This window comes from Lissotriton vulgaris, chromosome 5, assembly GCF_964263255.1.
Source record: "Lissotriton vulgaris chromosome 5, aLisVul1.2, whole genome shotgun sequence".
Lineage (NCBI taxonomy): Eukaryota > Metazoa > Chordata > Amphibia > Caudata > Salamandridae > Lissotriton > Lissotriton vulgaris.
Window position 1 is genome coordinate 1,605,443,620 of NC_141693.1, and position 21,135 is coordinate 1,605,464,754.

Sequence of the window (21,135 nt, forward strand, 5' to 3'; positions counted from 1 at the left end):
GGAGTCAGTGTGCTAATGTCCAATGGTAATTGCTGAGACACAGCCAGGAGAGGAGACACTATGTCAGTCGTGGCATGAGGAGAGGTGGTAGTTTAAACTTAAAGTTTGTCAGAGAGCCCAGCAGAGTCGCACTTCAGAATGCTGCGGGCCGGGGCGAGTCGTTGACTTGAGCCCTATTGAGGCCCCTGCCGACAGTCATGTGCAACTACTAGGCAGCCAAGGAGCCTGTGATGGGCGAGGCACTTGAGAGCTATGATACAGTCTTTGACACAAACCGAAAAAATTTGGTGCACTTTCTGAATTTAAGTCACATCATTTTACACTTCCTTGTGGGGTCCCTCAAGGCTCATCATTGAGCCCCACCCATTTAACATTTATGTGGCCCCATTAGCGCACCTCATCAGATCACTGGGGTTCTCAGCAATATCTTATGCTGATGACACCCAAATGATTTGGTGTTGGTGACAGGGACACCATCAGATACGTAAGCATAGTTTTATAGCTGCCTTCGTCAAGTTGGAGAATGGATGGCCACCCACTGTTTGAAGTTGAATTCCAATAAAACCGAGGTGTTACTCTTTGGTAGTAACACTACCTTTTGACCCCTCCTCCCCCCCCCACACTCTCTTGCCACCGGAACCGGGCCCTCTGCCCAGCCCCTCAATTAAAGTAAAAAACCTAGGTGTCACCTTTGATTCAGAAGATCATGTGAACCAGGTTACCTAAGTTTCTTTTTATATGTTAAAACTGTTGAGAAAGATTCTCCTGTTCATCCCTGCCGAGCTACGTAAGCTGGTGATCGCAGCTTTGGTCCTATCCAGAGCCAAATATTGCAACAGTCTTTTTATCAATCTGAGGTTCAAATGCCTGACTAAACTTCAGATTGTTCAAAATGCTGCTGCCTACCTTTTATTGAATATTCCCAAGCATAAATCGGCCACTGCAGCCTTAAGAGAACTACACTAGCTTCCGGTGAAGCGACGCATTGAGTTTAAAGCTTTGTGCATAGCATTTAAAGCAATTCATGATATAGGACCAGTCTTTTTCAAGCAAAATCTTTGCTTGTATGTCCCTGCACTTATTATGAAAACAACAACGGTCCCATGCAACATAGAGTAAAGCTTACCAATGAATACAGACACAATGGACTCTGTATTAGAGGGACTTGTCCAGCCGGACAGTGGTCAAAATGTATTTAATTAGAGCAACAAAATAAAGAGAGAATATCCTTCGACAGTCTCACGTTGTGGGGCACAAGCCTGTACCTCATTTAAACACAAACACTTTAGTACATTCAAAGTGAAAAGGAAATTCAAAGTGAAAAGGAAAGGGCTTTTAGGCAAAAAGCTTAGTTGTTCTTCAAATTTTTATATGAACAGATACTTTGAAATGTGCCATTACATCAACAAGGTACACAATATATACATAGTATAAGACACACAAATTGGTCAACGGCGTTTCGATCCCACTTTTAAATCAAAGGGATCATCATCAGGACATATGATATGTGCCTAATAATTGCAAGTCTCTAAAACCATATCAATTGAAGGCTTGAGATTCGCTCGGGGGAGGCAGTCACCAGGTTCAGGACTGGACATGCAGAGTCGGGGGTTCCGATCGTATGCAGTTGCTCGGGGTACCGGATCAGTCGGTAGTACGGCCCGCTCGGCAATGCGATCAGCACATCAGCTACGCCCAGCTCAATCTCACAATCTGGTGATCCCTAGGTTCAAGAAAAGTGCTTGTGGAGGTAGACGTTTTCTGGAATGGACAACTAAACTCTGGAACTTTCTTACCCAAAGGTTAAAAGACGAGACTCACCTGTTGGCATTCAGGAAGGCGCTGAACACATGCTTGTTTAACCTCTGACTTTGAGCTAAGATCTTACAACATATGTTTATCTGATGAGCTAGTGCCTTGACATCTTTGGGTAATTGGTTTGCGCTTTATAAAATTTCTTTTTCATTTCATTTTTTTGCTGAAAAGATTCCTGTGCAGCGTTGGCCCTTTAAGAGAGTAAACTTATGGCAGGCCTGGGAGGAGTGTGTAGTTACATTCCACATCCTGGAGTTCTTTTGACAAAGATGAAAAACACTCCCCGAGCATCAAGAAGAGGGAAGCAGCACCTCAGGAATAGAATAAAAGACTTTATTTCCCCCGTTTGTTCTCCCGAGTCTCTATCATGCACTCGATCTATGTCTAAATTGGTGAGTTTTCTTATTGGAGGTTTTTTTTTGTTTACCATGATAGAACAAAGCTCGTTTTTTAGTACCCAACTGCTGTGTAATTTCCATGCAGTGTGCAGCAAGATTGCTTTATCCTGCACAAGCTCCTAAGCTGAGAGAACTTTTGCATTCTGGGACCTGTGGTTTCCGGTTTCTATCCTTGTTGTCTCAAAGATGCAATATCAGTGTTTCTAAGCAGCTGTGTGGTGTAAACAACAACATGGTCTCACTTGAAGAGCTGTCCTCGGCAACAACACCCCACCCACAGTGGCCACCAAGTGCCGACAAGAATGCGGCTACCATCCTAAGAGCCGCGATTGGCTCCCTCGCCTTGACCCCATTCCGAACAGAAACGGGTAGACCCTTAGGCACAGTGCATCACACTCACTGTTGCTCGGGGATCAGCGCCAACAGGCAGTGGCCTCCATGTGACACACTGCGAAGGTGGGGTCACCATCCTCTGCTCCTGACACTCACTAGCAGGGGCCCATGTGCGAAAATATGCTTCTTTAGTGAAGGTGAGCACAGCGCCACATTATAGGGTGGTGCTGGAGTGTGGCCTGAATTACAATGCAACACCCAGCCAGAGAGGCAGGTATGGTTGCACCACGGTATAAATCCACCTGGGCATAGTGGAAGAACACTTAGTAATCCTATGCAGTGACTAGCTGGCATATAAAGATTGCCACCAACTAGCTACAGAGTCCTGCAGAACGTCTTGAAATTGATTCTACAACTCCGGCGAAGACTTCCCATCACCATTCTAGCCAGATTGCTTGATTATGGTTGCATAAAAGTGTAACTCATACTCGTTAAAGGTCACTCATTACCATGAAATTATTAAAATGTCACATATAAGCAATCTGAAACTTTGGAAGCTATGTCCGCAGACGCGGATGCTGTTGTGACCCAACTTGTTTTCCAAGTCCTCGAATTTCTCTTGGAGGGCAATTTGTTGAGCCTCTAGTGGAAGGGTATGTTGTTGAAGAGCCTCACATTCCTCAGATTGTTTGTTGAGAAATTGTTCAGTTTGTGCATGCAGCCCCTGAGGTCATCTATGTCACACTGAAGAGCTCGAAGATCATGTTGAAGATCGGTCTTTACCCCCTTGATATCATCCTTGTTTTCCTGAATAAGCTGGAGGAGAAAGTTCTTAGTCTGGAGAACCCAGACGTCACTGGGGCCCACATGTGAGATGGGGAGGGGACCAGCCAGGGCAAGCAGCCAACTCCCAGATAGGGCCAACAGGTGCCGGAGGGCCAGCACTAGTCACGTAGCAAGGGCTGAGGCACCAAAAGGTGAGTGGACAGCATCGTGCCCACGAAGGCAGGCAGCCATCACCATGAAGGGCCAGCAAGAGCGAGTGAACCGGTCCTCCAATGGTGACTGGCAAAGGCGTGAGGAGGCTCGAAGGCTCCACCCAAAACCCACAGGCAGGCGTAGTCACTGAGGAACGGCCGTAGTGAGATAGACAGGCCATTCAATCTGCACACCTGGACCCAATGGTCAGTCCGAGCCCACGGGAGCACCGAGCATCTGCAGGTGCGAGAGGATGCTGCGGCATCCAGGGATCCAAGAATGGAGCAAAGAGTACCCTAAAGAGCAGGGGATCCCGCTTAAGATGAAGGGCCGGCCGAGACCACAGTGATCATGTGTGCAGCATCTTTTTTGGCCTGGTCACGCCCGACACAGATTTACTGGCTTCCATTAAAGTGAATTCAATACATACAGGGGGTCTAATGGGAGATAGAAATCAAACATGTAACGTACTGCTCGCTGACTACATAGAATACACTCAAAGTACTTTTGGTACATAGATGGAAGGGGAACCAAAGAGATAGTTGTCTGTTGGAGGATGCTTTTTATAGGGCAAGAATCCGCACTCCCCCGAAGGTGACATGCTTCATCATTGGGTTCCCTTCTCACACCTGCACTGCATGGTGCCTGGTGTGGGCTAAAACTCTGCAAAGAAGAGGAGCAGAGGTGCATTAGGTTGGATGAGCAATATGTTTGAGTGAGGGGCAAAGTGCAAACAAAACGAGTACAGTAATGTAAGTGTTCAACTCACTCGAACCTCAAAAGGCCGTCTAAAGCACAGAGCTTAATAACGTCTGCGTGCTCTCCGGATGGCGAGCCAGGCAGACGCAATTGAGCTCTGCTGTTTGGGTGTCCCATTAAGGCTCGACAGTGAGTTGAACATGTACGTTATGGTATGACAGTGGACCCCATAACTGGGAGAGGTATCTGGAGCAGGAGGGATCTGGAGCAGGAGTTATCTGGTAGGTTGGTGGGATTTAACACGTTTGTTGAAGTACACCAGACCTACGTTATTTAGTGCCTTGTAAACGTTGGTGAGCAACTTGAACTGGCATCTCTTTGCGACTGGAAACCAATGGAGTTTCCTGAGGTGCGGGGTGATGTGCGTCTGTCTGGGGAGGTCGAGAAGGAGTGTGGCTGCTGAGTTCTGGATGGCCTGGAGTTTCCTCGAAAGTTGTGCAGTGACTTCTGTGTTGAAGGAGTTGCTGTAGTTGAGTCTGCTAGTGACGAGAGCTTAAGTGACAGTTCGCCTGGTGTTGGGCAGGAGCCATCTGAAGACCTTTCTGAGCAAACGTAGGGTGAGGAAGCAAGTGGAGACAGCGCTGACCTGCTCTTTCATGGATAGCTGGCTGTCAAGGATGACAGAGTTTGCGGGCTTTTTCGATGGGTTTGGTGGTAGGGCCCAGCTCAGGTGGCTACCATTCGTTGATACATAGGGTGTCATTGCCTTTCCCTGAAGATGAAAACTTCTGTATTGTCTGTAATTAGTTTGAGACAGTTGTTGTTCATCCTCATAGCCAACTCCTTTATGCATTTTTGGAACCTGTCTTTGATGGTTGTTGCGTCGTTTTTCAGGGAGAGGGTGAGTTGGGTGTCATCGGCTTAGGGAATTAGGTTGAGTCCATGGTTCCTGACATCCTTGGCCAGGGTTGCCATGTATTCCTTCAGTATTACCTGACACTATGACTGAGCTTTACCTCTCCCCGTATTTTATCAGGTCTCTCCTCCACTAGTATGCCTGCAGGAGGCCATTAGCCTTCCACTGTATGGCTGTTACTTTTATTTATTTTAATTTTATTTAATGCGATTTTATATAGCGCGAACATTACCCGAAGGTATCAGAGCGCTTTACAAAAGAACCAGTTGCGTTACTTAGGGACTTTGGAGTACATGAGTTACATAAGAGATACAAACAGGGAAAAAATTGCAAATGTACATGGTGTGAAGTCACTCAAGGAAGAGATATAAACAGGAAAAAATTGCACATGTACAAGTTGTAAAGTCACTCAGGGAAGAGATACAAACAGATAAACTCTAAAATTACATAGGAATGGTAGTAAGTACTCTCTTGGTGAGGGTCAATAACTGGTCATTGAACACTATATCGGTCACAGAAGAATCACTTCCTGATTTTTTGGAATCAATAGAAATTTTCCATCTTATGAGAATAAATGGACTACAATTTTTGTTACAATCGTTCGGAATCTTCTACGGGCTGTATCAGTACTGCAGAATAAATACTATCTTGCAGAAGAGTAACGAAGATGATCATCAGTATGTTCTGGAGAATCCTTCAGAACTGTACCTATGATTTTCTGGGCTCTTATGGTATTGTGCCTCACTGAATACTGTTCCCTAACCCAAGTTTCATCATCAATTGTTTAGATCTGTGGTTCTTAACCATTTGGCTTCTGAGGACATCCACTTAATCAATCTGGAACCCGGGGACCCCAACTTGAATCATTATTGAATCCAGATACCCCCGCTGAGTTTTAACTGGAGCCGGGAACACTGGCTTAAGCCTTTTTGATGATTTGAACCATAAAAAAATACACAGAAAAATACAGAAACAAGCATTCATCAAACAAATACACAAATTATTAAATATTTTAATTCACGAACACATTTTTTAAAACACATTTTAATGGGGAGCTTTAAGCTTTTCTTTAATTCAATTTAGGTCACTCATCATCCATAGTATAATCTGTTTGATGTACTGTTTCACAAATCATTCTGAAGATGCTAAATTTTTAGCCTCCAATTTCAACATTTCTTCACATATACAGATCGTTTTAAAATTAGCAATTGTACATGTTGCATCTTTACTTATATACACTTTATTAAACTATTAATATTATTTAATTTTCTATGATGTCGTGGAACCCAGAGTACGCTTTACGGACCCCCAGACCACAGTTTAAGAGCCAATGGCTTCGATGAAAGATTTGGATCAACCAAGGGCGATGACTCAGAGGCGTAGAAAACCACATTCGAGCAGATAATAGGTGCTGCAAATGTGGGGGCAAATATATTCAACATTCCTTAATAGTAATTAGTTATAAAAAAAATTCACATATTTCTTTATCTGAGGTTTTTTTAATGAAACATTGCGAATCACAGACAAGGGGCTGACAAGATGAGAAATTTGGATGCTGTGATTTCTCTGGGGAAAGTTTTTTAATGCAATTTAATTCATTATCTTAAAGTTTGCAATAAATTCATTGTAGCGCCCTATGCAAACTTGATTTTATTGTTTTACTGCATCTGCCAATTAAATTCCACACAATTAAATCAAACGCGCTCAAAAGCATGCTTACTGGCTCATCGTTCCTCACTACAAACAGAGGCTTGCAACAGAATATTTGTAAAGCTCTGTAGCTGCCCTACTTTACTTAGTCAGAGTACCAGTTTGAGTGAAGAATTAACTCTAAAATGCAGACGAGACTACAGTTTACAGTTCAAGTTTATTGTACAGTTAATTAAAACCTTTACAAAACTCCATCTTGTTAATACCAATTCAGAACAATCAAATTTTAAAAAAAATTAAAATACTTCCTAGAAGCATAACATGTGCCACCGAATTCCCCGCGACATTAATTAAGGCCCAAAGAGAATAAAGTAGGTATTTCCAGTTGGAGCCTAAACAGTCTGAAAATTTTGGATATTTGGATATTTTGGAGGGGTATTTATAGAGCGCGGCGTTCGCTCCGGAAGGAGCATCATGGCGCTGAAAGTCCTTGAAGCCAGGTCGCAGAGTGGTAGGGGGGAGGCTAGATGGAAGCTTTGGTCCAATCGTCGGGAAGATTGAAAATCCATGTTTTGAGAAGTTTTCTAAAAGGCTTCTCAAGTGTCTGAAGTCTTAGGTGTCTGGGCATACTGTTCCAGGCTTTGATAGCCAGGGTGCTTAGGGTTTTACCGCCTTTAGACTTCAGGTTGAACCTGGTGGAGGTCATGAAATTTTCTTGGGCAGAGCGAAGGGAACGACTCGGGTTGTAGTGTGGGAAGCGTCTGGTAAGATAGATGGGACCTGTTTTGTTAAAGGCCCGAAAGGCAACGATGAGAATCTTGAAGAGTATTCTCTTGTGCAGGGGAAGCCAATGTAAGGTCTTTAGGGCTGCAGAGATTGAGGATTTGCGAGGTAATTTTAAGACAAGGCGGGCAGCAGTGTGTAAAACACTTTGGAGTTTGGAGAGGGTGGACTTCTTGGTTCCTGCCAGGAGGCCGTTACAGTAGTCCACGCACGAGAGAATGAGGGCTACTGTTACCGTTTTTCTAGAGTCTAGGGGGAGAAAGTCGAAGAACTTTCTCAGGGATTTGATTATGCCGAAGCATTTGCCGGCCACGGTCATGGCATGATGGTCAAATGAAAGATCAGAGTCAAAAAGTACCCCGAGGTTTCTTGCAGTAGTGACGGTCTGGGGGGGGGCAGCAGAATTGTCAGGCCACCAAAGGGCAGGACAGAAAGAGGCGTTCTTTCCGATGGGGAGGATCTCTGTTTTATTTGAGTTGCAATGGAGGTGGTTTGAGTCCATCCATTGGAATACAGCAGTTAGGCAGTGTTTAAGATTGAGCTCTGCCTTGTTGGAGTTGTCGTCTAGGGGGATGATCAACTGAGTATCATCGGCATATGAGGTGACAGTTATGCCGAATGATTCTATCAGGGTGAGGAGAGGGATGAGGTAAATGTTAAAAAGGAGGGGGCTTAGGATGGACCCTTGGGGGACTCCGGAAGAAACCATTTTCTCATTAGATTGAAAAGGGCCCAGGGCGACAGTTTGGGACCTATCGCTGAGAAAAGATCTGATCCATGATAGGGCTGAGTCAGAGATGCCGATGTCCATTAATCTGCTGATCAGGATGGAATGGGATATGGTGTCGAACGCTGCCGTGAGGTCAAGAAGGATCAGAATGGCCTTCTTCCTTTGGTCTTGCAGCGTTTTGATGGTGTCGGTCAGTTCAATTAAGGCAGTTTCGGTTGAATGTTTAGGCCGGAACCCGGATTGCTGAGGATGGAGTATGTTGTGGGTTTCCAGAAAGGATTTAAGTTCTTTATGGACTAGCTGTTCTGTTATTTTTCCCAGAGCGGGGAGAAGGGTGATAGGACGGAGATTGGTCAAGTCCACTGGGGATTTATTAGCTTTTTTCATAAGTGGTTTGACAACACCCTTTTTCCATAAGCGAGGAACAGATCCAGAACTGAGAGACAGGTTGATAATGTCATTGACGATGGGGTTAATCTCTTTGATGATTTGATGGAGAATCTTAGGGGGGCAGGGGTCGGAGGGGGAGCCGGATTTGCAAGAAAGAATCGCTTCTCTGGTTTGGGCCAGAGTGACCGGGGAGAAGTTTTTAAGACTGCCAGCAGTCAAGCAAGGTTGATCGGGATGGGGGAGTTTATAGGTGGTTTGGGGAGGGGGGGGTGGGTGGGGGGGGGGGAGTTCTTTTGGATGGAGGTAATTTTTTCGTCAAAGTATTCTGAGATCTTGTCGCATAGCTCTTGGGATGGGGGGATTTCGGGTTGGAGAGCTTTGGGATGGGTGAAGGTCTTTACTATCGTAAATAAAGTTTTTTGTTTTTGGCTGGCTTCTTTGATGGCATTTACGTAGAACACTCTCTTGGCCGATTTGATGGCGGAGAGATAGTTTTTCCTCTGAAGTATGTAGGCGCTGCGGTCGTCATTGTCGTAGGTTCGACGCCATTTATGCTCAGCTTTCCTGCAGAGTAGATGTGCAGAAGCTAAGTCAGGTGTGAACCAGGGAGCTTTGTTTTTAGTTTTCTTCTGGATCCTATCAGGATGATTAGTGGGGCTCCGTTTTGTAATTTCTTGTGAGAGCCAGTTATGGAAGCGGTCGGTATCTCTTTCGATGTTTCCGGATAGAGAGGGGGAGTTGGTTTGGGAGATGGGATTAAGAATGAGGTTTTTCTGGACGGTTTTCCAGTTGGCAGAGTGACCATGATGGGGATTGAGTTTATTGATGGTTGGAGGGCGGCAGCTAGAGATGTGGAATGGGATCAGGCAGTGATCAGTCCATATCTGGGGTAGGGGGGGCAGGATGGTGAGAGAAGGGAAATTGGAGCAAACACCATCTAGGGTGTTCCTAGTGAATGGGTAGGCAACGTGACACTTTGTTGTAGATGGAAAATTTCAAGTGTCTGAAGAAATTTTCTCGTTTGAGAGTCGGCGGAGGCCTCAAGGTGCAAATTAAAGTCTCCTAGAAGGGTAAAGTGTGGGTAACGAAGTAGGAAGTGTCCCAGAGCGTCATTGAGGGAGTCGAGAAATTTGGAAGCATTACCGGGTGGGCGGTAAATCAGACCCCCTGAGAGGGAAAGGGATTGGCTAAGTTTGATGGAAAAGCCTATTCCTTCTGCGTCGATAAGTGGGTCAAGGCAGAAGGTGTGACAGTTGAAGGTGTTCTTCAGAATAATTGCAACACCTCCTCCTCTTTCTTTCAGTCTGTCCTGTCTGTGGAAGGAGTAACCCTGGGGGAGGGCTACGGCTATGTCCGGGTTGCTGTCTTCTGTGAGCCAAGTTTCGGTGATCATGAGGCAGTCTAGGTCATGGTCTATGATGAGGTCATGAATGTCTTGACTATGTTTGCATATAGATCGGGCATTTATCAGGCCACCTTTGAAGAATGGTCGCTGGTACTTGGGGGGGATTGGCTGGTCGTGGTCGATGGCAAGTGACCAGCGGCATTTAGTGCAGCTGGCAGAACCGACTACCTTTGACAGGTCAAGCTTGCAGGAGCAGCAGGGAGTGCCTCGGAGTCGGAGGAGGTCGTTGGGTGCATACCTGATATTTGGGGGGATTGGGGCATGGTTTCCTGCGCCTGGCGCGGTCTTGGCGCGGACGGGCGCAGACGGGCTTGCCTTAGGCGCTCCCGCTGCGCTCGTCCGCTGCGCGTCCTATGCATGCACATTTTTATGTGAAGTGAAGGAGGGGGCGTGGCCTCAAAAGGGGGCGGAGTCAGCGCGCACGCCGGTAGTGATGGCGGCAGGTGTATGGAGCGGTAGTTAGCACATTGAAATTTGCCACAAGGCTCCTGCATAGAGTACTTTACAAGCCTTGAGAACAGGGCAGGCCATCAATGTTGGTCAAACAGGAAAATGTAAATTGTTGGTCAGGTACTATTTGAAACCTGTAGAGGGGGATGGGGGAAGGATACACAGAGCATAACGGACAAATACTGACCCGAAAATACACCAACAAGCAAGTCATTGCATTCCGCTAGGCGTTCTTTTTTGGCCACAAAAGTGAATTTGAAGGAAGTAAGGGGAAGCAGCAGAACGACCCCCGGTGCTTCAGGTGTTCAGTTTGGTTCCTCGTAGTATTCAGCAAGGTGCAAAGTGCTCGGGGAAACGTAGAGTATCCCAATAGAGCTTCAGGAGTGTTTAGTAGCAGCTATATGATGACGTGAGCACATTTTAACAACCTGGCTCGAGCCAGCACTTGCCTTAGCTTTTAACTTTTGATGTAATGTGTGCTAGATTCAAGCTAGTGGTTACAACCTATGCAAATTGCAGCAACAGATGTGGGGTATCCCTAAAAGACTTCAGATGTTTAGTTGCAGCTGTCTCAAGCTATACGCAGGTTAAGGGCCCGGGCTCTTGGTAATCTGTGGTAAAAAATGAGCACCAATTTTGTTACTGCCACTTGTAGGCCAGTGGTGAAGAAACTGCCACCTGTAGGCCTTAGTGGTGAAGAAACCCTCCTCTGGAGAGTTCTACGTTCTCCACCTCAGAATATCAGTCTCAGTTCAAATGACACTACCACTTTTTTTTTTTTTAAATGGTCAAAATTGCCTGCTGACAAATGACACTACCACTTTTTTTTTTTAAATGGTCAAAATTGCCTGCTGATAAGCATTTATACAGTACGCCATTTGCGGAAAATCCTGCAGTACCATCTGCAGGAACATATCTGCAATCTCTAAGCATCACAAGATAAATTATGTTAATCTGGATAGTAAGTGTCTTATAGTGAGGGGTTCTGCAACCAACCTAGGTCACCAATTGACTGTCTTATGCCCAGAGTCTCTTCAGACAAATTTCCATGTCACTATGAAACAGAAGGTGCCCAAGAGCTGGGCAAGGGTCCAAGCACTCCTAAGTAGCACAGGTTATTTGATATTTGTGGACGAATTTGAGACTACTACTAAACACCAGACAAATTTTACAACAAAAAAAATAAATAAGGATGGCTTGCCAGGTAATATTGCAAGATCTAAAAGACGGAGCACCCTTTAAGTTACCAATTGTAACAAAAAATACATTGTCCAAAGTGCTGCATCGGAAAATGAGATGGTATAGATACACACTGTCAGCTAAATAAGAAAGGGTTAAGACCGCATAGCTTTTACCAGTAGGGTTTTTGTTGCACAAGAGAGGAATTTGGCCACTGAATAATGAGAATATTTTGCTGCTATCAGGTCAATCAGCTAGCTTTAACCTTGCGTTTGTCCCAGTCTCTTCTTCAAACGTTAACTTTCCCCTAAATTTCAATGGTCATGAACTCAGACTGCCTACGCTTCCACAATGTGGGACGTTACTTGTGGTCACGGTTGAGATTTTTGTAACTTTGTGGGCCTTATCTGGTCATTGGGATGGTATACTTGGGTCATGCTATAAGCATACTTTTCAACATTCCTGTTAGGGTTTTTTTCAAACGTAAGCCTTTATTTTTCTTTTAGAATTAAAAAATCCAGCCTATCTACTTTTAGAATTGGAAAATCTGGACCATTTTCTTCACTGCTGTTAATGGTAGGCCTTTCACTATGTTACCTACTAAAAGAAGAAGGTTTCTTTAGGACACAAAACATCTTTTTTCCCAGGATTATGTAAGGCACAATTGGCATGAAAGCTGATCAAATGTCTGCCATGTCTAGATCACCCCTACACACTGAAAGCGGAAAATGTATATTGCACAATGTATGCTGTAAAGGAGCACATTAGTAATTAATAATTAGTATAATATGGGTAGGCCGACAGTTTCAATGGGCATTGAGTGGAGCCATGTTACAGAATGTTAACAGTGATAAAGAAGTGTGAATGCAAAGTTAAAAGAGGACGACATCACAGATGGCTTGAGGAGATAAGGAAGTGGATTTAGAATGTTGAAAGGATTCTAAAAAGGATGTGCTTCGGGTATTTTTATCATAGAGAAATAAGTTATCCTACATGAGAGCTCATCGAATGGGAAGAATGGGCGATTTTATGAAGGATCATTAACGAGAGCATTAGAGCCAAAGATTGAGCATGTACAGCTGCAGGCCAGGTAAATATATTTGCCTGCAGTGTTTGTGGTTCTTGGGTACACAGCGGTGTCAGAAAGACTTTACATGGTTAAAACTGGCTTCCCCAGAATAGTCACAAAAGTATGATCCAGGGTCGTACATTTGCAACTGTGCGATTCCGAAAGTAAAATCAAGCTGTAAAATGTGTAGAGTACCCACCTGTAGGTATGACAATATAACACAGTGGCATAAAGTTATGACAGCAGGACAGAGAGACAATAAATAAGGACAGTACAGCCCATGGGTACGTAGCTACAACAGTAAGACCCCTTAACAGATTTGCCAGCAATTACGTAAGTATAAAACCAGTACTGAGTGGTTACAACGAAAATGACAGGACTCAAGGCTGGCATGTTATTACAGTATACATCCCAGGACCTTCTGTTGTCAGATAATGTTCCAGGGTCATAAAGCTATAACAGACTGACCACAGACTGGCGCAGTTACAACTGTATAACCTAGGACTGTGCGCACACAACAGAGTGACCTCAAAGGTGCAGTTTGAACTATGCTACCTAGCCCTTCCCTGCTCCAACCGGTTGTGAAATAATAATAGTGTAGCACATAGTCAGTGAGAGATGGTTCACACAAGAGGATTTACCTGCGCAGGAGATAAGCCAGTACCTGTGCCAGATCCACGTTCTCCTCCTCATTCTCCTCGCCACTACCGTGGCGACCTGTGGACCGGCCCTCCGGCGGCTCCCCGGCACCGCCACGACTCGTGCTGCTACTGCGTGACCCCATCGCCCATGTCTGAGGGAAAGGACATCCACTCCACCTGGCCTCAAAGTGACAGAATCTCTACAACACTGATAGTAGAATATTTACATAAAATTCTACCTCGTGGCGTTATACGTTATCGACTGCTGTCCTCACTACATGACATCTCGCCGTGAACTCTGGAAGGAACTGAAGCCACGTGACACTCAAGCTCCCTTTCGGATAATTTACAACATTACCCGTGACAAGCAAGCCTGGAATAGTCCCGAGGCTGCCTGGCCATCATCACACTTTCAGAAAATACTACCAACTGCACATACACGATCCCCAACCTCGTCAAACCTTGTGGTATCTGCTACAGCTCACCCACCAGATGTTTGGCCTCCCTTGCTTATGGGCAACAATCAATCCGATCCTGACATTGACACTAAACGTACACTCTTGAAGTAACTTTCACTAAACGCATGCCTAAGCAACACCAACGGAGAACAGACAATACACTAAATTAAAGCCCGATTGCTAATCCAAAGGACAGACACTAAAGTGCCACCTACATAACTGTAGGCAGTACAGTCAAGACACTCGTCTGATACAGAGCAATCAGAGCCCAGAATTTTGAGGGACAAAACGTAGTGTAATAATGTCTTACGCTTCAAAATGCAACGACACTAATTCACTGTTGCTTTTGCTCTGCCTGACACCTATCAGTACACAACGCACTAAAATACATTCACTGATGTCTGTTTTATAGTCGACTCAACACAGAAAAAGTCCGAATGTTCTACCTATCAATCATAATAGAGGTAAATAGCCCTTATCAACCAATCGGAACAAAAAGGTAATTAAAACGTAAAACGCGACCAAAACTAAAAACACCACCTACAACCCAGCTAGCCTACGAGGGCAGAGGACGCAGGGCCGTCTGAACACTACCGACCTCCTCTAGGAACGAGGAAACCCAATTGACCCTGAACTCCAAAGTCTTATCTAATCAGAGCATGAAACCTCACACCTCGAAAAGACGCCCCTGCAAATGGGCAAGTGGCACGAGAAACAGCGCCGCAAGCGATCGACAGAACAAGCAGCTGGATCCTAGATGACGGTCGTGCGGGGGTGCGCGCGCAGGGTGTTTACATCTTTTTCGCTGGGCGCTGAACGGTACAGTCTGCTTCCGGGTCACGTGACGGAGTAGGGCTAGCGTGCTAACTGCTGCTTTTAGGATTGGACGGTGCTGTTGCTTGTCAAGAGTGTGCTTGCTGCACATACGAAGTGTAAAGGGAGAGGGGGGGAATTAGGAAAAGAAGACTGGAGGATGGTACCGTTATAGTCTGAAACATGTATAAGACAAAAGTGTTACGCTGGTGCCGGGCTGCACTTATTAAGAAGAGTATTGTAGATGTGGGAATTTAAAGAAATACGGTGATAGTAGTCCCACAGGAGATATTGGAAATCCTTCAGTGCTAGTTCCACAGCAGGGCAATTGAACGCAGTAAAGGTAAGCAATAGTTTATTCAGTGTTAGTCCGTTGTTAAGTAATCACTGGAACCTAAGGAATAATTTTAAGAAATTGTTTATTATTCCACCACCAGGAGGCGCGATCTTTCTTAACAGCTAGAGCCCGACCGCAACTGTCAAGGTGCTCACTCGTCATTCCAAACTGAAATGCAGAGCTCGCACCGTGAGCACGAGGGCTTATACAAATAGTAAACGCTACACATCCGCCTTCTTTCAAATTAACGAACCGAAACAAAACTAATCCATAACAAACAGAATTAATAAAAATTGTGCACATTACACCACAGTGTACAAACAATATACGAAATGATAAACAAAAACCTAGAAAGAATTAATTGCAACACAGAGTTAAAACAAATTTTCCTCCATCCCCTTTGCAAACGTAATCAGACAGCCATGCAGGTTTCCCCCGTACCATTTGCTCTTCTGAATTCTCCTTTTCTTTATCATCTTTAACATTTCCTTCCACAGAGTCATATTCACTTCCTAGAAGTTCTCCCATTTCATGTGCCTGAACTCCTTCCTCACTTTGAGAATCCTGGTGAGTTTCATAACAAGTGTACATGTAAGATCTTTCTTTATTATATATTTCCTTCTCCCCTTTAATAATGGCTATTATTTCGAAATTCCACTCTTTGCCATTACTTAAATTCACAATATTAAAACATTTTTTTACTTCAAAAGGTCCTATAAATTAGCTCTCGCCTTTTCTCACTTTCCAAGGTTTTTAACCTAAATCCACATTCCTACAATAATGATAGAACCACTTACTGATCCTCTCCTACAATCATACTTAGATTTGTAATTCCTTTGGGTGCCCTCAATCTTCCACCTTATCTAATTCATATATACATTGGTAGAGGTGGATTCTAATTAAAAGAGTTTCTCTTCATTCTAGGTAACCTACCCCAGGGCTTTAAGTGGGCCGTGTCTGAGCACTAGCAGATTTTAAAGGGGGCCTCGAAATGGGTCTTTCGGGCTCTATTTTGTTCCCTGGCACAGGCTGTCCGTTTTTTTCCGGACTGCAGTGACAGCAGGCACACTGATGTGCGCTTGCTCACACTGCTCACTTCTCACTAATGGGGAAGTTAACCCCTTCCATGCTCATGACGGAACGGTTCCGTCATGAGCGTCGGTTGAGCTGTGCTCATGACGGAACCGTTGCGTCATGAGCCAATAGGCTCATTAGAACCTTCAGCACAGCGCGAAAATTCGCGCCGCGCTGAAGGGGTTAAAGCATGACGTTGTGCTAGATGAGCGTTGTCGGGGAAGGGAAATCCTTTAAAGAGAGTCTTTTTATTCTCTGGATTTCCCTTCTCTTTTTGAAACTCAGGAGCTGCTACATTATCATGGTGTCACCAGGGCTTTAAGTGGATGCTTTTTCAATATGATATACAAGCCCTAATTGCTGCTTATTTATCTTATGCAACTAACAACCATTGACAAGGCCAATAGTTCTGACTTGTTGTATCATATATCAGGATGCAATGACAGAAACAGCAAAATACAAGTAGGGTGGCACACTATGCTGAGGACCAGAGGCGCAACTAGAGCGTCTCTGCCCGCTCGCGGCTGCGATGGGCTCCCCCACTGTTGTTTCCTGCGGCGGTGGTGTGGGCAAAACCCTGATTTACTCTCTGGAGATCCTAGACAGAGTATTTTCGGAATTCTCCATCGAAGATGAAGGAATAGAAGGCTGTTACCTCGTTCGAACTTCTGTCCTGGTAAAGCCTTTCAAATTACTTTGTTTTGTGAATTCTCTCATTAAAGGATCTAAATGTGGAGTTCCTAACTTTGTTCTTGTGTCAGGAGGAGCTCATGGTTTCTCCAGGCATATATGGTAGTTGTAAACTTGTGAATACCCGGAGTGGAAGTTCCCCAACAACCTGTCAGATATATGCAAAGATCTTCTGGAAACGATTATTTTTATGATTTTGCTTTTTTTGTTTCTTCTGGGAAACAAGGGGTTGTGGAAGTGAGTATGGATGGGTAGTCAAATACGTATATTGAATGTATGACATTCAGCCACATGCATCATTGTAGGAATTTGCGATTCCTAAAATGCGAAAATTAAGGAATCGCAAATTCCTATGCATCAAAAAATCGCATTTTTTTTGCGATTTCCTAATTTTCCTTATTTGCGATTCCTTAATTGCGAATCGCAAATAGGGAATCGCTTTACATTGATTCCTATGGGCCTAGAGGCCCATAGGAATCAATGGGAAGGCATTCTCATTTTGCAAATTCGCAATTAAGGAATCGCAAAATGAGAATGCAATTTCAAGGGTGCGGGGGGGGGTCCAAAGAACCCCCCCCCCGCACCCCTGGAATATCATGTAAGTACATTTTACTCACACACATGTCCCAAGGGCATGTGTGTGTGTAACATGTAAGCTTCAAAAATGCATTTTTTTGCATTTTTGAAACTTTTCGCAAATTACCATGAAGGTTTACTTCATGGTGACTTTTCCCTTCAAAATTGCGAATTCGCAAAATTAAATTAATCATGCATAGCATTTAAGAAATCGCAAAATTTGCGATTTCTTAAATGCTATCGCAATTTGAGAAATCGCAAAAAAATGCGATTTCTTAAATTGCGAAACATGAAAAATAAATGATGCATCCCAAAAAGTGATTTTGGAATCGCAAACGGCTGAATTTTGCGATTCGCACCGTTTGCGATTCCAAAATCGCTTGCTGCATGTGCCCGATTATGGTTTGGTTTTAATGCATGGACTTTGGTTTCTAGGTGGTATTATTCTCCTGGCAGTAAGAAAGGTATCTTACAAGAGCATTCTGGAAAACATTCAGGGAGGAACCTAACAAGGTATTGCTTTGGATCTAGTGAGATAATAATGAGAGTAGATAGGATATATGTACAGTATTAACGTTATGCTTTTTTTGTTACAGGTTATCCCTTTCCACTGCTGCACCTACCCTATCCCTAGCTTGATTGCCGCTATACTCTGTGTACTGTTATTAGTCATAGTGTGGGGAAGTCAGGAGGTGGACCCCTATTGAGCATCGCCCTGATCCTGAGGAGCAAGGTGGACGTTACAGAAGCACGTACCCACGAAATACAACCTCCTCCCGATCAGGGTCATTCTCGTGTATGGCGTCCTTAGGCGATGTTTTACAGGCCTTAGTTTTAGTGCACCAGGAACTGGCTACTTCTCGTGCAGAAACAGCAGCATTAAAAGAGAGGCTAGATAGGCAGGCTAGGAACCCTTTTGATGCTTCCACAAGCTCTCTCCAAATACAGGTGACAGTTCCCCCACCGATTGCATTAGCCAGTCCTGAGAGGTATGCTGGTGATCCCCTTAAGATCCAAACCTTTCTAACGCAAATCACCCTTAATTTTTCCTGTCGACCTGCATCTTTCCCCACTAACTTGTCTAGGGTGGCATTCGCTATCTCCTACCTGACAGGGGACGCAGCCAATTGGATGATCCGATGCTCTCTGATTAATCTGCATTCCGGAGGGAATTTGAGAGGGTATTCGACTGTCGGGCCACCACGCTCAGTGCAGATAGGGAACTCTTGGAACTACGTCAGGGTAGAAAAGACCTAGTAACGTACATGACGGCCTTCCATCTGCTGGTAGTCGAAACAGCTTGGCCGAAAGAGAAACAATTGTCTCTGTACTACCAGGGGTTGAAGGACGAAATGAAGGACGTGTTGGCCCAAACAGATCCGCAACCCACCACCTGTACTGACCTGATTAATCTCACACTGCGATTGGATCATAGGCTATCGGAGAGGGGTGGTGACAGTAGAAGGGTAGAGAGAGTGATGGTTGGAATGGAACCAGAAAGCCGTTCCTCTCATTCCTAGAAGGAAACAGGAGTTGAACCCATGGGTGTGGGTGCAGTCCGACCACCGTTATCCAAAGCAGAGAGAGAGAGCCGTCGGGCATAAGGCCTCTGTATGTATTGTGGTAAGAAGGATCACTACGTGAGGGACTGTACGGTAAAACCCAAAAGAAGGGGCGTCTTTTTCCCGGGTAAGCAAGTTGCGATCACGTCTATAGAGGTACCCTGTAAGAGAGATACCCTCATGACAAAGGTTCCTGGGGTAGAATCCTTAGAAAAGGAGTGGAAACTGCCGTCCCTGGAAGTCATGGAAATAAGAAGTACAGAATCCCATATAGTACTATCCATGATCCTTAAGACAGGTCAACAGGCACATTAGGTTTGGACCATGACCGATTCAGGGGCCACTGGTAATTTTATTGATAGTGGTTTAGTGCACCGCCTGGGGATTGTCAGGGTAGCCAGTGTCAGACCAGAGAAAGTGCTAGCGGTGGATGGCACCCCTCTGAAGTCAGGTCCCATCACAGAACACGCTGAGGTATTGGAATTAATCCTCAAGGGTGTATCGCATGATCATGTGGGGGATATCGCCTTGAATATCATTGAGGCCCCACAATACGAGGTGATATTAGGTATGCCTTGGCTATGGCAACACAATCCCACCATGGATTGGAGGTTGAAAACGATTAGTTTCCACTCAGCAGAATGCGTGGCTACTTGCATGAAAAACAACAATTCCCAAGTCTTGGCTCTAGCCCAGGGGTATCAGATCGCTACTGCTGAGGAGAAGGAAACGGCATTACCCGCAGAATACGAGTTGTACAGTGAGGTTTTCTGACATTCTTTTTGGAACAAAGGGACCGACCAACTAGAGTACCTACCAGCTTTATAGTACGACTGGCTAAATTTGCCTTACAAAAAAACTACTTTCAGTTTGACACAGAATTCTTTTTTCAGACAAAGGGCGTGGCAATGGGCTGCCCCTTTGCACTGGAATTAGCAGTACTGTTCATGGGTCTATATGAAAATAAATTCATATATAACAACAACCCATATGCCGAATATATCACGAAGTACATGAGATTTATAGATGACGTCTTTTTTATTTGGTCAGGGACATAAGAAAAACTAAATGAATTTGTGGCGTGGTTTGATTCAAGGACGGAAGATATTAAGTTTAGTTCTACTGCATCTAACAAATGTATCACTTTCCTGGATGTCAAAGTATATGTAGTGGATGGTGTTCTGGGGACCACACTGTTTCGCAAAAGTACAGACAGAAACAAAGCACTCCATTATACTAGTCATCACCCGCGAAGCCTGAAGCAAAATTTGCCATTCGGCCAATTTCTCAAGATACAGAGAAATTGTTCCAGCTAAGAGGAATATTTCACCCATGCGAATCGATTGGTTGAGCGACTATTAGAAAGAGGCTATCCGAAAAAGCTCCTAAAACATTCTTTGAAAAGAGCGTGGTGGGTCCCAAGGGAAACACTTTTGCAAAAGAAAGTTCGAACGGACCAAAAAAGAATTGTCTGTGTCACAACTTTTTGCCCAAATGCGCATCAGCTACGAAAGATGGTAATGAAAAATTGGCATCTGATAAAAGATCTACATAGCGACTTCATGGAACCACCTCTTTTCGCGTTTAAGAAAAAAAAAAGTGTGGCAAATCATATTGTCCGGACAGCATTGCCCCCGGAGCCAAAGCTGACATTAAGAGGCATGATGGAACTGCCTACTGTGTCAGGACACCACAGATGTGGAAATTGCACTTGTTGTGACCAAACAAATGAAGGTTCTGTGTTTACATTCAATGGGATTCATTGGAAACATGAGACATTTACAAATTGTCAAACAAGGAATGTGATATATGGGATTATATGTCCATGCCCAAAACTATACATTGGGAAGACTACTCAGGAGGCATGACAGCGGATCACACAACATAAATCTAGAATAAGGACAGAAGTACTAAATGCACCATTAGTACAACATTGGTTAACAAATAAACACAAGGAAGAGGACCTACGCTGGACTATCATCTCCAAAATCGAGAAAGATCCACGGGGAGGTGACATGGAGGCGAAACTTGGCCAACGAGAGGCACTGTTAATAATGAAATATAACACTGCTGTCAATGGACTAAACGAGATTTCTGAAATCTTCAAAAGTGATGCCTGAATTATATGTTGTAGGAGTCTATCAATGAGGGCCTTTATGTGACACTGAATACGGCAGATTAAAACAGAT

The 21,135-nt window shown here is 44.4% G+C and overlaps 1 protein-coding gene across 2 annotated transcripts in view; it reads right to left on the reverse strand.

Moving 5' to 3' along the window:
* Positions 1–13,699, reverse strand: part of DCAF11 (DDB1 and CUL4 associated factor 11) — a 278,095-nt gene extending 264,396 nt beyond the window's left edge. The window contains exon 1 of one of the 2 annotated variants that reach the window (XM_086923752.1): positions 13,437–13,699. In XM_086923752.1, coding sequence (XP_086779878.1) covers positions 13,437–13,579 — 143 coding nt within the window. In that variant the 5' untranslated portion in view covers positions 13,580–13,699. The remainder of the gene's footprint in view (positions 1–13,436) is intronic. The other variant, XM_086923754.1, reaches the window with a different exon arrangement.
* Positions 13,700–21,135: the final 7,436 nt, after the last annotated feature.